Below are 17213 nucleotides of genomic sequence, written 5' to 3' on the forward strand. Positions count from 1 at the left end.
AGTGACAACAGTCGGAATCGAGTCAAGAACCCACACTTGCCATGCAAGCAGGGCTAACAAAAACCCAGTGGCAGTATATAGATACATAATGTACATCTATCAACATGCCATGACTTTTGAACCCTATCAGTACATGTATATATTTTAAGTTTATATTTTTATACTGGGTACAATTGCAGGGTATTTAGAATAGGAGTACACCAGTTTTGCATTTGCTTACGGCTAAAATATGGAGTGTTCACCAGAAGACTGTACATAACATATACATTTACAGCTTAAACAGATAGTGTTAGCCAAAAGGCTGTAAGTAACACAAAGCTGATTATTTGGCAAGTTGAGATTGTTCTTTTCCTTGCTAGATAAGAGAACTTTTATTGCTGAACATGGCAGCATTGTGACTGGTTTTGTTTATGTTCATTCAATTGTTTAGACTCTCCTGTATTAAGCAGTAAAGTGTTGTTAGATTAAATTAGATTAGATTACTTTATTGACCAATATGACTAAACATCAAAAAGGAATATGACTTGGTGTTGCTAAAACGATCTACAGCACATAACAAATACAGCATAATTATTGACAAAGTAAAACAATGTAAACTTGCTTAGAGCAGTCCAGGTCACTTAGGCAAGACTGTGATCTTCACCAGATTCCTAATCCAACACAAGTCTTAAACACACACACACACACACACACACACAGAGTCTTTGACATCACAAGTCTCAAACACACACACAGTCTTTGACATCACAAGTCTCAAACACACACAGTCTTTGACATCACAAGTTAGTCTCACACACACACACACACACACACAGTCTTTGACATCTCACTATGAAATTAAGTCTTGGACATCGACATTTAGTGAAATGTAATGAAGTCTTTTTTTATCAATAAAGCCACGAGTACATATAAAATTGATGAAAATACAAAACAGAATACTATAAACCTACCAGTAGACAAACTACAAGAAAGTAAGCTAAGGAGTTCTCTTAGTCTTACATTCAAAGTACAGGAAAGTTATAATAGTAAGCTAAGGAGTTCTGTTCAACTGCAGACTTGTGTACAATAAACTGAACACAAGTGGGCATCATGTCTATTCTGTCTCCTGGTGGGATTTGTCATTCATTATGGCCATTCTTGCTAATAATGACCAAAGCAAATCACAAACTCAACTAGTACAGGGAGGAATAATAAGTAATAAGAAAGCTGTTTTCGCATACATGTGCGAGTGTGTGTATCTGGGGGTATTTGTGTTGATGTGTGTAGCTGTATAACCCTATGTGTATGTGTGTTTTTCGCAGTTTAGAAAGGATACCATGTCACGGCACCCTAAGCAAACCTCTTTCAAGATCAAAACCATTTAGGAGGGTGAAGTGACATGATGTACCTTACATTCTATGATTTAAGGTGTATGTGTATTTGTGTCTGCTTGTCTGTACAATTTATGTGTGTGTGTGTGTGTGTATACATCTATGTTTTATTGTGCTTGTGTTTATGACTGTCCTTATGTGTCTGTTTTTATGTGTGTGTGCTTGTGTCTACTTTTGCCTTTGTGTCCTTGTGCATGCGTGTGTGTATGCATGTGTCTTGCATGTCTCATGTGAGATGTGTGGACTACTTACAACAAAACACCTAGTCAACAGATATCAAAAGTTGTCTAGCCTTGTTTATGTTGCATGGGTGTATCAACATCATACATTGAATACTTTTACTAATTTTCCCTGTACTAATACTGGGTCCCTTCCTTATCCTTCAAAAACACTGCTACTCAGCAGCTGTATTTTTCAGCTGTGTTGATACCATTGTACATACTTTACCAACCTTTGTTTTGTCATCCAAATACAACAGTGGCACGCTCACTTTCAACAAATTAAGACATACACATTATAACACAGTTGGTAAATGTTACAGTCGTCTTTTGGTGATTTGGCCATAATTACACTGTAACTGAGAAAGTGTAAACACTGGAAGTCTACATAAATGAAACACTGCCTGGGCTTTCCCAGAGAATGATCCATTCTTTTATAGGTAGTAAAGCTAGAAATTTGCAGGTCTAAATTCATCATGAGATGTATTATCTGAGACACCACCCTACTGGTGTCAACATATAGTAATTGTATTATTTTTTTGTCTGTGTCGTAAGTTGTTGAAAATAAGCTCACCACTGTAACCCCTCATGCGTAACAAACAAGTAGGTATAGTTGTTGACAGGTCAGTTAAAATGAACCACCTTGCATATAGTCAATGGAAACTACCTAATTTTCTGCATGACTAACTGCATGTGGTCTATTTTAAGCAAACCTCTGATTTTTTCCATTGACATTGTTCTGCACTAATCATCTGTGTACTCTATTGGACTTTAATCTTTATTTTTTCATGACTTCGTGAAGTCAAAGGTCACGACAGTCGATTTTTCCATAGAAATTGCACTAGACATCAGAGACTAGACCCTCAAGAATTACTGGGTCGGGCCAGGTCAGGATATATTTGGTCAAAAAAAGTACATCTGCAGAAACAAGTCTTACAATATGCATTCAAATATTCTAAAACTATCAGGTATATTTCCTTGCCACAGTGTTACTAGTTTGTATACTTTTACAGGAACAAAGGCAAGGACGGATTTCATTATGTTTACGGAACCAAAAAAGTGATTTTCACCAATTCTACAAAGCATGGCCTCTCTAGAATAGATTATAAAAATGGCAAATCTTAGTAGCTGAAAGGAGGCAAGCTGTATACTGGGGCAAAGTATTATGGGATATATATGCTAGAAGCTTATTTTCTTCTAACATCTAACAGCGATCCTCAGCACTGTGGCCAGTTTCAAAACGAGTGAGCTCCTAACATTGTTTTTTCCCATAATGCCTTGCCTAAGTGTACAGCTTGCCTATTCTTTCTGCATATTACACTACTGGCCAAGTTATATTAACATCTATTGCTAACAATGAAAGCGTTAATAAATATTTACAACCGGTTTTTACTTTAACGTTATAAAAGGGGTGAAGGTGTGTTATACAGTTGTTGACAAAATAAGTATTATACAGTAATACGATCAGAGACATAGTATATTGGCTATCAAACTACAAAGTAATACTTATTATTATTTCAGAACAGCTGGAAAATGGTGTCACATATAAATGTTGTTTAAAAGTCATTTGAGATGTAACTGGATACTTGGAAAAATCCACCAAAAATTACATTACTGCAAACTGTACAATGTTCTGATTTTAATTCTTAATAATATGCTGATTTTACCTTACATAGTAAGAAATGTATGCTGATGTTCCTGAGCTTGTATAATTTTTGAATTCTGAATAACAATTAGAGACCTAAATTAAAGACGTTAATGGGCAACAGACGTCTAATTCTGACGGACACATACTGGGGGTCCCACACTACGAAAATCTAGCCAGTGACTATGAGCCCTCAAATGGAATTTTGTTGACGAGCAAAAATTTACATGATTTACTAAAGACAATTTCCCTAAGTCAACTCTTGCATTATGCAAATAAGCTAAATTCATCATGTGGTCAGAATTTGAGATGGATAGTAGTCTACACAGTGATGGAGATGTAATGCACCATATTTGTTGACAAACAAAAAAAGCACATGTATGGATGTGTGTATTTCCACTGCCTCTGAACTTTTTAGTCTACAACAAATTAGTACTTATAAAGTATAGACCCACAATGGTTGTACATACAGTGTTGTCTGATAATACATAGATCACAAGGTAAATCATTTTGGAACAAAAATACTGAAAACTTTGCCACTGTCATAGCAACTGGGGCTCTAACAATGTCGTAGTAACAGTCAATTTTAATACTAGTAGTATCTCCTTCATGTCAAATACACGCATTCATTCATTTGAAAACACTGAAATATCCACTTCTCAAATCATTTATCAGTTGTCTATATTTCCTAACTGCTTGGATGTTGTCATATGGTGGACATCTTACAAGTCAGGTATCGGGAACCTTTTCAAGGCTTTCATAGACAAAATGTTCTAAAAATTTCCATAATTTGTTGAACATTCCACAAGTGATTTTTAAAAATACATGAATTTCCAGGAGCACAACATCTGTGGACACAGTAATCTCCTTGAAGGTACACATCCTGTTTTCACATGACGCCCAAGACAGGTTATTGTATTTCTGTAGATTGTATAATGTATATCCATGACTTCAGAGTACGCTGTACATGGTCCAAATGTTCCTGAGGTGGAATTCTATAGTAGAGCGCCACCAATGGTCAATGTGCCCATCAAAACAGGTATACTTTAACAACAAATGTAGTAGAGCGCCGTCGATCAATCAATCAATCAATCAATCAATCAATCAAAATGTGTATAGCGCCAAAATCCAATATGACGTAATGTTCTATGGTGCTGAACAGGAACAATAGTAGATCAAAATGTGTATCAAAACATGATTTAACTGATAGAAACTACAATTTATCTACATATCAAAACATCTAGTTATCAGAGGTGGGTTTCCTTTTTTTAAGTCTTGCTCTCCAGTCTCCTTGTATCGTAGTGAAATTTGGATTATATGCTGATGTACCACTGAAAGATACAAAGTTAGACAGATACAGTGTTAATGGCTATGAAGGCTTGGACCACATCATCACATCCACCATTTCAAATCTTACATGCAATAGTATGCCTTTGTATGCAAATGAGCATGATTAGTCCATATACACGCAATCACACCAGTGCAGAGTTTTTGTGGTTTTTTTGCGAAATTTGCTGTTTTGGATAAATAATTTAATAACAGTGCCTCATGACCTCATGAGCACGACTGGTCTATATAAATGAAATCACGCCAGTGCACAGTTGTGTATTTTTGCGAAATTTGCATTTTTTTTTGATAAACATATGTAATAATAACAAAACCTCATGACATATGACAGTGCAGGTACTCTGCATATTTACATTCATGTTTGCAACTGTTGCACACAGTCATGTAGATACATGTATCTAGATTGCACCACACTATACTGTCAGTCACACACACACACACACACACACACACACACACACACACACACACACACACACACACACACACACACACACACAATGTGGTTCTGCTCTCTTGTTACCTTTCCAACTGTTCTTTTTTCCAGTTATCAATCTGTCTCTTAGCTAATACAGCTTTGTCTTCCTCTTCTGATGAACTCTCCTCTTCTTTCTCCACTTCTTCTTTGATTTGTTGCCATTTTTTCACCAAAGTTGGCAATTTTTTATTCGTCAGACTCTTCTTCACCTGCAACACAAAGTTCAACAAACTTTAGTGTACCTGTCTTCAAAACTATATAACGGTATCTACACACGCGCTTGGTTCCCATTCATGTCCAGACTTTCAGAGGTATGCACACACTCTGTAAGTTCAACAAACTTTTAGTGTACTTCTCTTCAACTACATGTACACATTTGTTTTCCATTCCTGTACAGATGCAAGCACACACTCTAGAAAATTATGTCAAATATGCAAAAATGCGGGTGAAAATTTCACTTTTTTCCAATGTCTAACAATGAACAATGCTATGGTGCTGCGTATAAACCTAGTTTTATCATAATGAACCATATAATATAGTGATCAGTATGCCCTTTATTAAAAGACAAATTTTATTGTTGTGTATCAGTGTTGGGTTTTCTTGTGACTATGTTTACTAATTTGGTACTATAATAACTAATGAATGTTGAATGTGTAGCACCACATACCTTTTTTGTTTTTTTAGGTTTGGCAGTTGGTAATGCAGTCGTTTGTTGAGTTTTCGTCACGGAACCACTAGTCACTCCTCTATCAATGTTGGCATACAGTTGAGGTTTGCCTACACTTGACACACTACCATTACTCTCCCCTGGTAGGGGAGGGGGTTCTGTTGGTGGGGGTGGAGCCACTGTTCTGACAGGAGGTGCTGATATGACGAATGTGCTTTGAGGTGGCGACGTTCCAGGAGGTGGTGGTGGGGGTGAATGTGACAATGGTGGGGTTGCAAAGTCTAAATTGGCATCACTTATCTCCATTTCAACGTCTAGTATTTCCCCTTCCTCTGGAGAGTCTGGTGGGGGTGGTGGAGGTGTATCTGGTGGAGGTGGTGGTGGCGGTGGGGGATCATAGCCAGGTGGGAGGGGTGGTGCTTCAACGCCGGGTACTGGTGGTAATATATCATCTAGGGGTGATTGGGTTGATGAAACACTGGGTGTTTGTCCTACGGCGACAACTACAGTAAGTAAGATAATTCAATCACGATTATCAAATCAAATTAAATCATTATAAAATCAAATTATAATCAAATTAAATCATTATCAAATCAAATTATTATCAAATTAAATCATTATCAAATCAAATTATTATCAAATTAAATTATCAAATTAAATCATTATCAAATTAAATTATTATCAAATCAAATTATCAAATTAAATTATTATCAAATTAAATCATCTAATTAAATCATTATCAAATCAAATTATTATCAAATTAAATCATTATCAAATCAAATTATTATCAAATTAAATCATTATCAAATCAAATTATTATCAAATTAAATCATTATCAAATCAAATTATTATCAAATTAAATCATTATCAAATCAAATTATTATCAAATTAAATTATTATCAAATCAAATTATTTATCAAATTAAATCATTATCAAATTAAATTATTATCAAATTAAATCATTATCAAATCAAATTATTATCAAATTAAATCATTATCAAATCATTATCAAATTAAATCATTTTGAAATCAAATCATTTATCATATTAAAATACTGATCGGGGCAAACCAAATCATCAAATGCTATCATGATCAGGTCAAATTAAATCATCAATCATAATCACATCAAATTAAATGTAGGTCATATCAAATCAACGAAATCCTGATCAAATAAAATAATTTATAATCATATCAAATCATAACATGACAAGAGATCTTATTGAAATCCAATACCTTGTGCAGGTACTGAAATATTAGCAGCACTGGCTGCCATGGCTGTCTGCATCCCGGAATGTAACTTCTGACTCTCTTCTTCAAACCTTTCCAGACCGTTTCCATCCTTGCTGACTTTCTCCTGGTGTCTCTCCAGATCTTTGGTAGGGAATTCCCACTGTGACTCACCAGTAGCGGTGTATGTATAGTAATACTGCTTGTGTGACCTGTAGTAATGTCACATGACAAAACAAAACACAAACATACAAACGTGATCAGAAAGTGTCCAAAAAAGTTGTTGACTTTAGCCTGTGGATGTCACATGACTAAAGTCCAACAACTATGTTGACCATCGAGGGCAGTAGATAGAAAGTTTGGTTACTAGAAGGAAGTGTCCAACTTCTTAGCCATCAGCACCCTGCAAAAAATTTGAGCCACACAGAATACTTCCAAGGCACAAACTACCTGTTATGACAGACTGTGCTTCATTACAACAACCTGTTTCTGGTTCATCCTCTGTTCTATCATTTACAGAAGACTTTTATCTGGGCTTAGACAGAGGCCAGGTATAAAAGACAATAACACTGTTTGTGAACCCCTTTGTATGGTCAAACAATATCACACATGTATATCTCTATCTAAGCATAAGAGGTTACACCATGGTATACAGAGACAGAGTAAATATTTGAATCATACGCAGTGTATTTCACAATGCCATGCGTTTACATATTGACAGAAGCTTATTAGAGAACACAGCAGGCTGTTGTTTGAAGCACTGTCATGTACAAACTCATTTATCATAATTCTGTGCCCAGGACATAGTTATAGTCATATAAACCTGTCCTCTGTACATTTATGTTACACCTTGGCTCCATATTAGTATAAAGACAATGTAGAAGCCTTGAACTTTGACATTTGAACTTTGACATTTACAGTTTGCTACACAAAGGGTATTCCTTTGATACATTATACATATGTCTAACAACTCATAACAATACATGCAAATAGCATATGTGTCTTTTACACAGTGAAAGTTTGATCGCACATTATGTCCAAAATGCAACCATGTGTGCCTTACAAAGCAAGGCCATAAGCACACACCAGGTACTGCATGTACAATGTGTACTATTAATTATGGTAACAGTTGCAGAAATCAGTTTTTATACATAGTGCAATAATATTAAATTCTGCACAATTTCCTTTTTTTCAACCCTTTTGCAGTTTTGAGAATGTTTGACTGCAAAACTTCAAATAATGGTAAAATTTTCAGTCAGAGATGTTCCATTGTATGTTCTCAATGAAAAATTTGTCCGAAATTTTTACACAAATGCTCTCAATATTTTTCATTTTGATTTTTTTGAAATTTACAAAATGCATCCAGCAATGGTGAAAAAAAACCCAATGTCAATCTTGAGACTTCTAACATACTTTTTGATATTTAGGACATTTTTCTAAACTCATAATCAAAGCAAACACAAGTTGTCTTAGTCAAGCACTACTGACTAAGAGTTCTACATTGTCTTTGTAACTTTTACTTCATCATCGTTCACGTCGTCTTCTTCCTACAAATGAGAAAAAAACTGAAAATAATGTGACATTTATTTGTATCATGTATTTCTTCAACCCAACATGTCATGCATTCATCAACGCTATAACATCATTGTAATAAGAACCACACAGAAAAGAGTTTTCACTAACCGCACCATTGCCCCTTTGCTTCTTCACCACATTCCAAGCTCTCCATTCACCAATACCATCATTCTTCTTCTGTGTTGCATGTTGGGAAGATTCCACATTTGTATAGAAGCATGGTAGAATTCTTCTGTTCGCTTAGTTTTTGCACTGAGATGTTTTACACTTCACAAGCTATCTTCACTTTTGTTTTGTCAAATTTATTTTTTTCAATTTTCGCAAAACTTGATTTTCAAATTGTCATACTTTTTTTTTGACTCTACGAACAGTCTGGTGAACTTATCAACATTTCTGAATCAGTACATTTTCTTTTAGTTCAACAGCTTCCCACGTTGATGAAGCAGCTGCCTATGTAGCAGCTGATAGCAACCACTGTAGACAAACTGATTTTTACTGGGAAACATATACATACAAGTCATATAGAGTTATACATTCGTAGCAGTGTGTCATTAGGTAAATGTACGGTCACAAAGTGAAAACAAAATAAAAATACTTTGACCGTACCTGTCCCAATGACACGACCAGCCCCGTGGTACAGAACTCATTTCGTATTGTTGTAACTGCCAATCAGCATCTTGTAGTTTTCGTATTAGGTATTTGCCATCCAGAGCACCTTCCCTCCAGTCCAGGATACGTGTCTGAAAGATAAAACAAATTACACTTCGTAAATTAATGATTTGTACAAATAAAATATACACAGAAAGGGAGGGTACACCCGAAGACTGTAACTTAAATTGAAGATGTAAGTTAATCATTTGTTATGTTGGGATTGTAATTTTACTTGCTAGATACCAACACTTCAATTACTGCAAAGCTGGGTTTATATCACTGTACAATTACTAACCCTGGCACACTATTCTATTGGCACTATGGCCCTATAATATAACTTCAACTCCCTACGAAGCACACAATTCATTACAGCATTCACATTGCAACCTCTGCATCCTACCAGGTCCCCAATTACACAGCTGGATTGACTGAAGCACAATTGTGGGTTAAATCTTGTCCAAGGACTTTAGCTATATTTGAAATAACAGCAACAAGGCTTGAACCAGTAATTGCAGATTCCAAGCCAGACACTCTAACCTTTCCACCATTACTCCATAACCAGCAATGTACACATGTACAGATTCCAAGCAAGCCAATCTAACCATTCAACCATCATGACTCCACAACCAGCAATGTACAGATCCCAATGATAGCCAGCCACTCTAACCATTCAACCATCATGACTCCACAACCAGCAATGTACAGATTACAAGCAAGCCACTCTAACCATTCAACCATCATGACTCCACAACCAGCAATGTACAGATTACAAGCAAGCCACTCTAACCATTCAACCATCATGACTCCACAACCAGCAATGTACAGATCCCAATGATAGCCAGCCACTCTAACCACCACGACTCAATTTGATACCATTGGTTCTGACAAAATTCTACAAACTCAGCACATAAATACAAAGTTACTCACCTCAATCTCCATTAGCATGACCTGAAACTTAGACAATGTCGCCCTCTTGATATTCAGGAAATCTACTTTACCAATTATCACTGATGACATGTTTGCTATTTCAGTCTGAAAATACAAACACAAACTAAATTGAGTACGGTATGTATTCATTATGTTTAGCTATGATACTATATGGATAACTAGGATTTTGTATTCTCTCAGACAAATGGAAAACTGATATATATATAAATGGACAGCATAAGACAGACACAAAATTGGTTATCTAAGTTTGAAAATAATCTATTCACAAACACAGCAGGAAACAAACCATCACACTTTCTATAAATACAGATATCAATTGTACAAATGTTGCACTGTCAGTGTCCTAGGAGACGGACTGGACTAACTTTGCTATTTTCCATTCTCCCTTTACTCTTTTACCTAATAATGTAAGATATTTCATCTTTTTCAATGCTGTAACAAATAGGTAATAAAATATATAATAATAATATCACTTGTATGCAAAATGTCTCTCTCCAGACATCAGTATGATATAAACTTTCCCCTTTAACCTTTGACCCTAATGCTGCCACAGTCAGCCATTATCTTTTCTAAGAATTTGACCTGAAGAGGGATACAGGGAATGCCACTCTAGGATATACAGGCATTTTCATAAATTTGGGGGTCTGGAGAGTAATACTTGAGTACTAAGATTTTCTGTCACATACATTATGCATGATTACTGCGAAACACAGGGTTGAATTTAGTTCATTGTCCATCGCTCAGTGTAAGTCCTTAATACGGACACAAATTGCTTCATGCAAGTCATCGAAATTCCTTTATTTCCTAGAGTCTGTTCCCTTTCACTCAACGTAAGTAAAAACATCTACAAACAAGTACTATGTCATACTGACCTTCATTTCATCGTCTTGTTTCATTTTTAATTTGGTCTTCAGTTTTTCCTCTTCTTCTGCTAGTTCGTCAAGTTCCTGATCATACTGTGTATATACACTGACTTGATTACTGTTCTTACTACGTCCATCTATCTTAAATCTTTTAAAAGGGATGATAGATACTTCCTTTTTGGGTTCTAACAACAAATAATACAATTATCAAAACCAACATTAGGTGCATAGTATATATCTAGTTCTAAATTGTGATCTAGACAGGCTAAGTGCACGCAAAGTTGTACACGTTCATACAGACAATACAAGATCTCTTTTTTGGTTATTCTACATGTATGATGTATCTGATGACAAAGCGTGTTTACAAAATTGGTTCTGTAGTACTGAAAATAGGACTCAAAACCATCAGAGATATTGTTGCCCCCACATTTTGTTACATTAAGTAAGGTATAATACGAGTAACACTGATGTACAACACTTTCTGTATGTGATTCACTCATTTATAGAATTCTTACCAAGTGTAAATGTGTAGTTTCAATTGGTTTATTTACAAGGCTAGCATGTGGCCTTTCTAATGTGGTAAATTTGCAAATGAAAAAGTATACTTTTACACTTGATATGGCTTCTATAAACGATTGTGGTACATACAGTAAATGCTTTACTTGGGTGTTATGGGTTGTACTTGATATGGATGCTATAAATGATTATGGTACATACAGAAAATGCTTTACTTGGGTGTTTTTGGTTGTACTTGATATGGATGCTATAAATGATTATGGTACATACAGAAAATGCTTTACTTTGGTGTTATGGGTTGTACTTGATATGGATGCTATAAATGATTATGGTACATACAGTAAATGCTTTACTTTGGTGTTATGGGTTGTACTTGATATGGGTGCTATAAACGATTATGGTACATACAGAAAATGCTTTACTTTGGTGTTATGGGTTGTACTTGATATGGATGCTATAAACGATTATGGTTCATACACTAAATGCTTTACTTTGGTGTTATGGGTTGTAGTACTAGTTTCAATATTTTTCTTCACTGAGAGGGAACTACTCAATACACAAAGATTTTTCAGTTTCATTTTTCAACTTTTTTTCCTTCTGATTTCTTTATGTGATTTAAATCTATATTCAGTTACCTTTCTCTTCTTTTTCCTCGTCAGATGCATATGGCGTTGTCATGGTTGAGGTTGGCCTGGAAACGTTTTTCCTCTTCACACCACTACCAGTACTTTCTGCCTATTGACAGAGAATAGACAAGTAAACAACACTTTCATTGTAGCTTCACTACAGATTGAATTTGATGGTCTTGTTTCAGTTTAGATTACTGGGGGTCCAGTGAACACTGAACACTATATAATGGATATTTCATTGTATGTACTGGGGTCCAGTGAACACTTGATTGCATACATTTCACTGTGATTACTATGGTCCAGTAAAGACTGCAATGCGTAAAATTCACTGCGGCTAGTGACGCTAAGTAAACATTACACTGTGTAGATTTCACAGTCAACTGATAAACTGTGCACCAGGGTCCTGACTACAAACACTACAAGCTACTGATAGGAGCAAAATGCATCTACCGGAAAGCCAAAAGAGAATTACTGCCACAAGGTAAAATACAAATTCAAGTACTCTTACTGTTTTCATTTCAAAAGCCAATTCTAACTGTTCATCAATGTCGTCAATGTCGATATCTTCTTCATCCACCTTGGGTTCCACAATGTCAACACTGACGAAGTTAGAACTTGACACTTTTGGTAAACTCCCTGTTGTTGTCACTGTACTGTTACTAGTACTTGTACTAGTAGCAAATATGTCCTGTTTATCAGCTGATGAACCTTCTAATTTATCTCCTTTCACAAATTTCTGTAACTGCATTTTAAACTTGGCTCTCCTACGCTGTACTTCATCTTCTGGCTTTTCCTCTACTACTACCGGTACTACCGGAACTACTGGTACAACTGGTTCCTGCATTGTTGGGAATGGTTGCCCGGGACCAAATACTGGAAGTTGATTAGGATGGTCTACAGGTTTGGATTTCCCAAACACTGGAATATCAAGGTCTTCATCTTCTGATGGTGACATAGGTTCCTCTGTCGGTAGTTCAGCTTCTACCAATTCCTGTGTTGGTGGGTCTAATAGCAGTGGTGGCATTTGAGGACCGATTATGGGGACATCTTCGTTGGTGCTTGACACAGGTAAGAAGGGACCTTGGCTGACACTATCATTGCTGTTGAAAATTACACAAAAACACAATTACTTTTGCATATTGAAATGGTTCTCCTAAAGCCTTTATACTTCTAGACACAAAAACAATTATTTTACATGTTTTGCTGGGTTCTCTCAAGGCCTTTACAGACACAAAGATAATTCCAACATGAAAAGGGAGTATCGGTATTCACCAGAAGACTATTAAAATGTAGCATATACCTGACAACAATTTGTGAGCTGAAGCTTTTTACTTCATGAGTGAAAACATGGTTGAGTACAGTACAGAGTTTAAAAACTATTGACTCTTAGACATAGAAATTGCCAATTTTTGAAAGACTTTTGTCTTTGATATGTTGTATTCTGACCACATATCAGCTCATCGCTGTACATTGTAGGCATTTGGCATTTTTTGTGTCTTTTCAACATGCATGGTTAACCATCATGAGTCAAGTCATGATTTTCACTTTATATACTGTTAATTTTAGTTCTTTTCTCACACCAATCACTGCCATTGCTTGAGACCCTCTACTCTATATTCTTACAGGACATTTACCTGACTTCGCTGTCTACTTGTATTCCTGGTAACTGTGGTCCATATACCTGTTCACCACTGCCTGTCTCACTAATTGTTTCTTGAGTTGCTGTATTGGCTTTGAAACCCTCTGGTACATCCCAAGATACTTCATTGGAGACAACATTCCAGTAGTATGTACAATTTGTATTTGGATCGTACACTTCTTGCCAGTCGTTATTCCCTGGAACAAATAAACATAAAAACAAAGTAAGAAGTTTTCTAACACTTTGACCATAGGTGGTGCTTGACTATGTAAATTACATCACTGGATCACTTGGGGCAATTCACTACACACTGTGAGTGACAACAAAATGAGGGGTTTCCTCACCACCAGTGGTGGCATTCAGTGTACTATGTATATATATATTATTAGTACACAAGTAGAACATTTTGGTAATTTTACGACACATCGGTTTGTGAGTGCATACCAAATTGTTAAAATTTCCAACAGGTAAATCTTGTGTGCTGCCTTCATTCTGCCAAACTTTTTCACAAAATGACCCCCCAAAAGTGAGTGGCATTTGTTTTGTCATGATAGCAAGCCTAGTTGTTAGACAACAGAACTCGTCAACATTGTGCTTGGCAGTTTTTTAATGTATTTTTTCTCTTAATCATGTTTTTAAATTTTGCGATTTGTTATGTGCAGACCGTTGAGACATGTGTTGTGTAATGGTCTTTAACCAATAAATTGTTATTATTATTTAATTGCAAAAAAAATTTCATTTTCTGGAGTAAATGGAATCTTCAGGAGATTTCCAAGTAGCCGTTTGAAATGATACAGGGATTACAATACCAACAGTATTACATTTTGTACTCTACCTGAGATTTTATCATTTGTTTCATGTGTAGTAGAATCTACTGTAGTTTCTGCTGCTGTGTTTGTCTCCTCACTTTCATTCTCTTTGTCTTCTGGTGTTTCTAATGCATCTATCTCCTGAAATCAAACAACAAAGATAATTTCAGACACGTTGAGGTATCCTACCTCAAGTGCTCCTAGCTCCTACCTCTGGTTTCCTATTTACATACAGGATAAATTAATAATGCTAGGGTTATGTATGCTTTCATTGTTCAGACTTTCTTACAAATCCTAAGTTAGAATAGTTTCAAGATATATTCATATTCACATGGAAAGGTAACTTTAATAGGTATATTTTGCATCCAAGTAAACAGAAACAAGACCAAAGATACCAGCTGGGGGTGTCCAACCCAAACTGTTGTATCTGTAAGAGTACTGAAGCAATTTGTTCTCAGAATATAACAATATCAAGACAATTTGTACTAGCAATGTGTATGTGTACTTACGGCCAAGAAGTCAGCGACCTTGGCATCTAAATCAGGTTTTTTAGCCAGTGGCTTGAGAGATGTAGACGATACATCGGAGTGTCTCATTGTACTGGCTAGTGCTGTCTTCTGGTATGTGGTACTTGTATCTTCATCATCATCGTCATCATCATCACTGTCTGCATAGGCACCTAAAAGTCCTATACCTGTCATAATACACATATCACAACTAAAATCAATATAAAAGCACGCTGTGGGAATGACACTTCTGGAGAGTCATTTCATGATTTTACACTCCTTCCATTACGCTCAATTTCAGAGAAACACTAATTTGAACTTGTGCTTCATTTAGGGATCTTTGCTGTTGGTCACACTGCCTCATGGGAGTCACAAACATACATATGCAATGGGTGAACAATGAATATTCATAGGGTTTTCACCGAAGGTAATAAGCACTTCATTTAGGGGTCTTTGCTGTTGGCCACACTGCCTCATGGGAGTCACATACATACATATGCAATAGGTGAACAATGAATATTTATAGGGTTTTCACCGAAGGTAATAAGCACTTCATTTAGGGATCTTTGGTGTTGGCCACACTGCCTCATGGGAGTCACATACATACATATGCAATAGGTGAACAATGAATATTCATTGGGTTTTCACCGAAGGTAATAAGCACTTAGGGGTCATGAATACTCATTATTCACCTATTTAGTGTTAGAACCACTGACGGGGACATGACCAAGATTTGTAACGTCCTTGGGGTCCTTGTCACTACAAGTCGTTAGACAAATCGTGACAAACCCTTAGGTCATGAGTATTTTTAAGCTGAAAGAAGTAAAATTTTGGGGAATAATATAATTTTACCTCCTCGTGCTTAATTTATGAAAAATCTGTGATTTGGAACATTTTGACTCATATCTCAAACATCACAAAACCAGACATAGGTTGTCATGACGTAGAGCGACCAGGGTCTATAAATCCACATTTTCTGTTCAAAAACAATAACTTGGCTTGAGTATGGTCTAACTGAAGTCTTGCATTACCTGTAGTTCCTGCTGAAGTCCATTGGTGTATACTATCTGCTTGGGTTCCTGAGCTATGAGGTGAATTATCACCTGAAATAAGGAGAATAAAATTAGGAAAATAAAATTATTACATAAATGTTATTAAAATATAAAAACTGCAAAATACACACCAGATATAAATTATATTATAAACTGAAAGTGCTTCCTTGGATTAGCAATTTGATGATGAATGATGAATACACTTTTTCTTGATGCAATAAAATTTGGCGTTCCCCTGTAAAGTTAGATTCCTATTTTATTCTGTTCAGATTACACGATTTGCTACAAGGGTTAACAATAACATAGTGTAGTCTCTCTACTGTATCGTTACAATTTACACCCGCACTCCACGTTAGCATCCAGACTAGGGTTACCAAACCCATGAATCTATTATTGATCAAAATAGATCCATGCCCAACCTTAGCAAAAACATTGAAATTATATTATCGTTGTATCATATCACTTCATTCTCAAAAACAAAGGTTCCAACAACATCGAGATACTGACCTGCTCCGTCCCGTTCTTTACTTAGGCTTGAACTGCCAATTTGTAGCACGGTTCGTCTTTTACCAGCCACCGCAAGGCCTTTGTCTCTCCGTCTTCCCATTTTGAAAACCGTTTTCAAAACGTCAAAGTAACGATTGGTAATGAGCAAATATGTAAATGTCCAGTTAACTCAAACGTGCCATCAAACTGTTGTGTCAATCCTTACAGGTCAATTCTTCGAAGAAAACATCGAGGTATTATTACCTCGCTTTCTTCATTTTTGCAAACTCCAGTTATTTTCAATGACAGTGACACCTGACACCCGTAACAATCGCTAGCTACGAGTTTTGCTTCGATGTTAGTCAAATAAATGAATGTTTTTTGGGCTCAGAGAAACTTCTAAATTCGCAGTCCCCTAAACCATTCGATGGTAGATATTTTTCGGGTCAAAAATCTTACAAAATAAATTATCCAGTACAATTATTTAACAAAATAGTGTCATTTGTTGGAAATCTTACATTGCATCCTTCAAAATATCGGCCATATTTTCTCGCAATGCATTCTGGTAGAATATTTCTTGTCTCTGTC

At 36.0% G+C, this 17213-nt stretch overlaps 1 protein-coding gene across 2 annotated transcripts; it reads right to left on the reverse strand.

Moving 5' to 3' along the window:
• Positions 1 to 1291: 1291 nt before the first annotated feature.
• LOC144448000 (formin-binding protein 4-like) lies at positions 1292 to 17170 on the reverse strand. 2 transcript variants are annotated; one of them, XM_078138142.1, is made up of 14 exons: positions 16647 to 17170; positions 16119 to 16190; positions 15091 to 15275; positions 14608 to 14722; positions 13768 to 13969; positions 12642 to 13233; positions 12140 to 12239; positions 10998 to 11173; positions 10105 to 10209; positions 9133 to 9266; positions 6988 to 7163; positions 5726 to 6216; positions 5104 to 5267; positions 1292 to 4564 (listed from the first exon to the last, which is right to left on the reverse strand). In XM_078138142.1, exons 1-14 carry the CDS (start codon positions 16744 to 16746, stop codon positions 4474 to 4476), a joined length of 2703 nt encoding a protein of 900 aa, XP_077994268.1. In that variant the 5' UTR covers positions 16747 to 17170; the 3' UTR covers positions 1292 to 4473. The 2 variants fall into 2 exon arrangements, with proteins under 2 accessions (XP_077994268.1, XP_077994267.1); XM_078138141.1 differs by having other exon boundaries at positions 5726 to 6228; positions 6958 to 7163; positions 16647 to 17169.
• Between the last annotated feature and the right edge of the window lie 43 nt (positions 17171 to 17213).

The sequence above is a fragment of the Glandiceps talaboti genome, chromosome 17 (assembly GCF_964340395.1).
Source record: "Glandiceps talaboti chromosome 17, keGlaTala1.1, whole genome shotgun sequence".
Taxonomy (NCBI): Eukaryota; Metazoa; Hemichordata; class Enteropneusta; family Spengelidae; genus Glandiceps; species Glandiceps talaboti.

Coding starts and splice junctions, on each gene's coding strand:
- LOC144448000 (XM_078138141.1), bottom strand. CDS start 16,746: ATGGGAAGACGGAGAGACAAAGGCCTTGCGGTGGCTGGTAAAAGACGA. Junction 16,191..16,646: donor TAAAGAACGGGACGGAGCAG/GTCAGTATCTCG, acceptor TCCTTATTTCAG/GTGATAATTCACCTCATAGC. Junction 6,229..6,957: donor TATTTCAGTACCTGCACAAG/GTATTGGATTTC, acceptor TACTTACTGTAG/TTGTCGCCGTAGGACAAACA.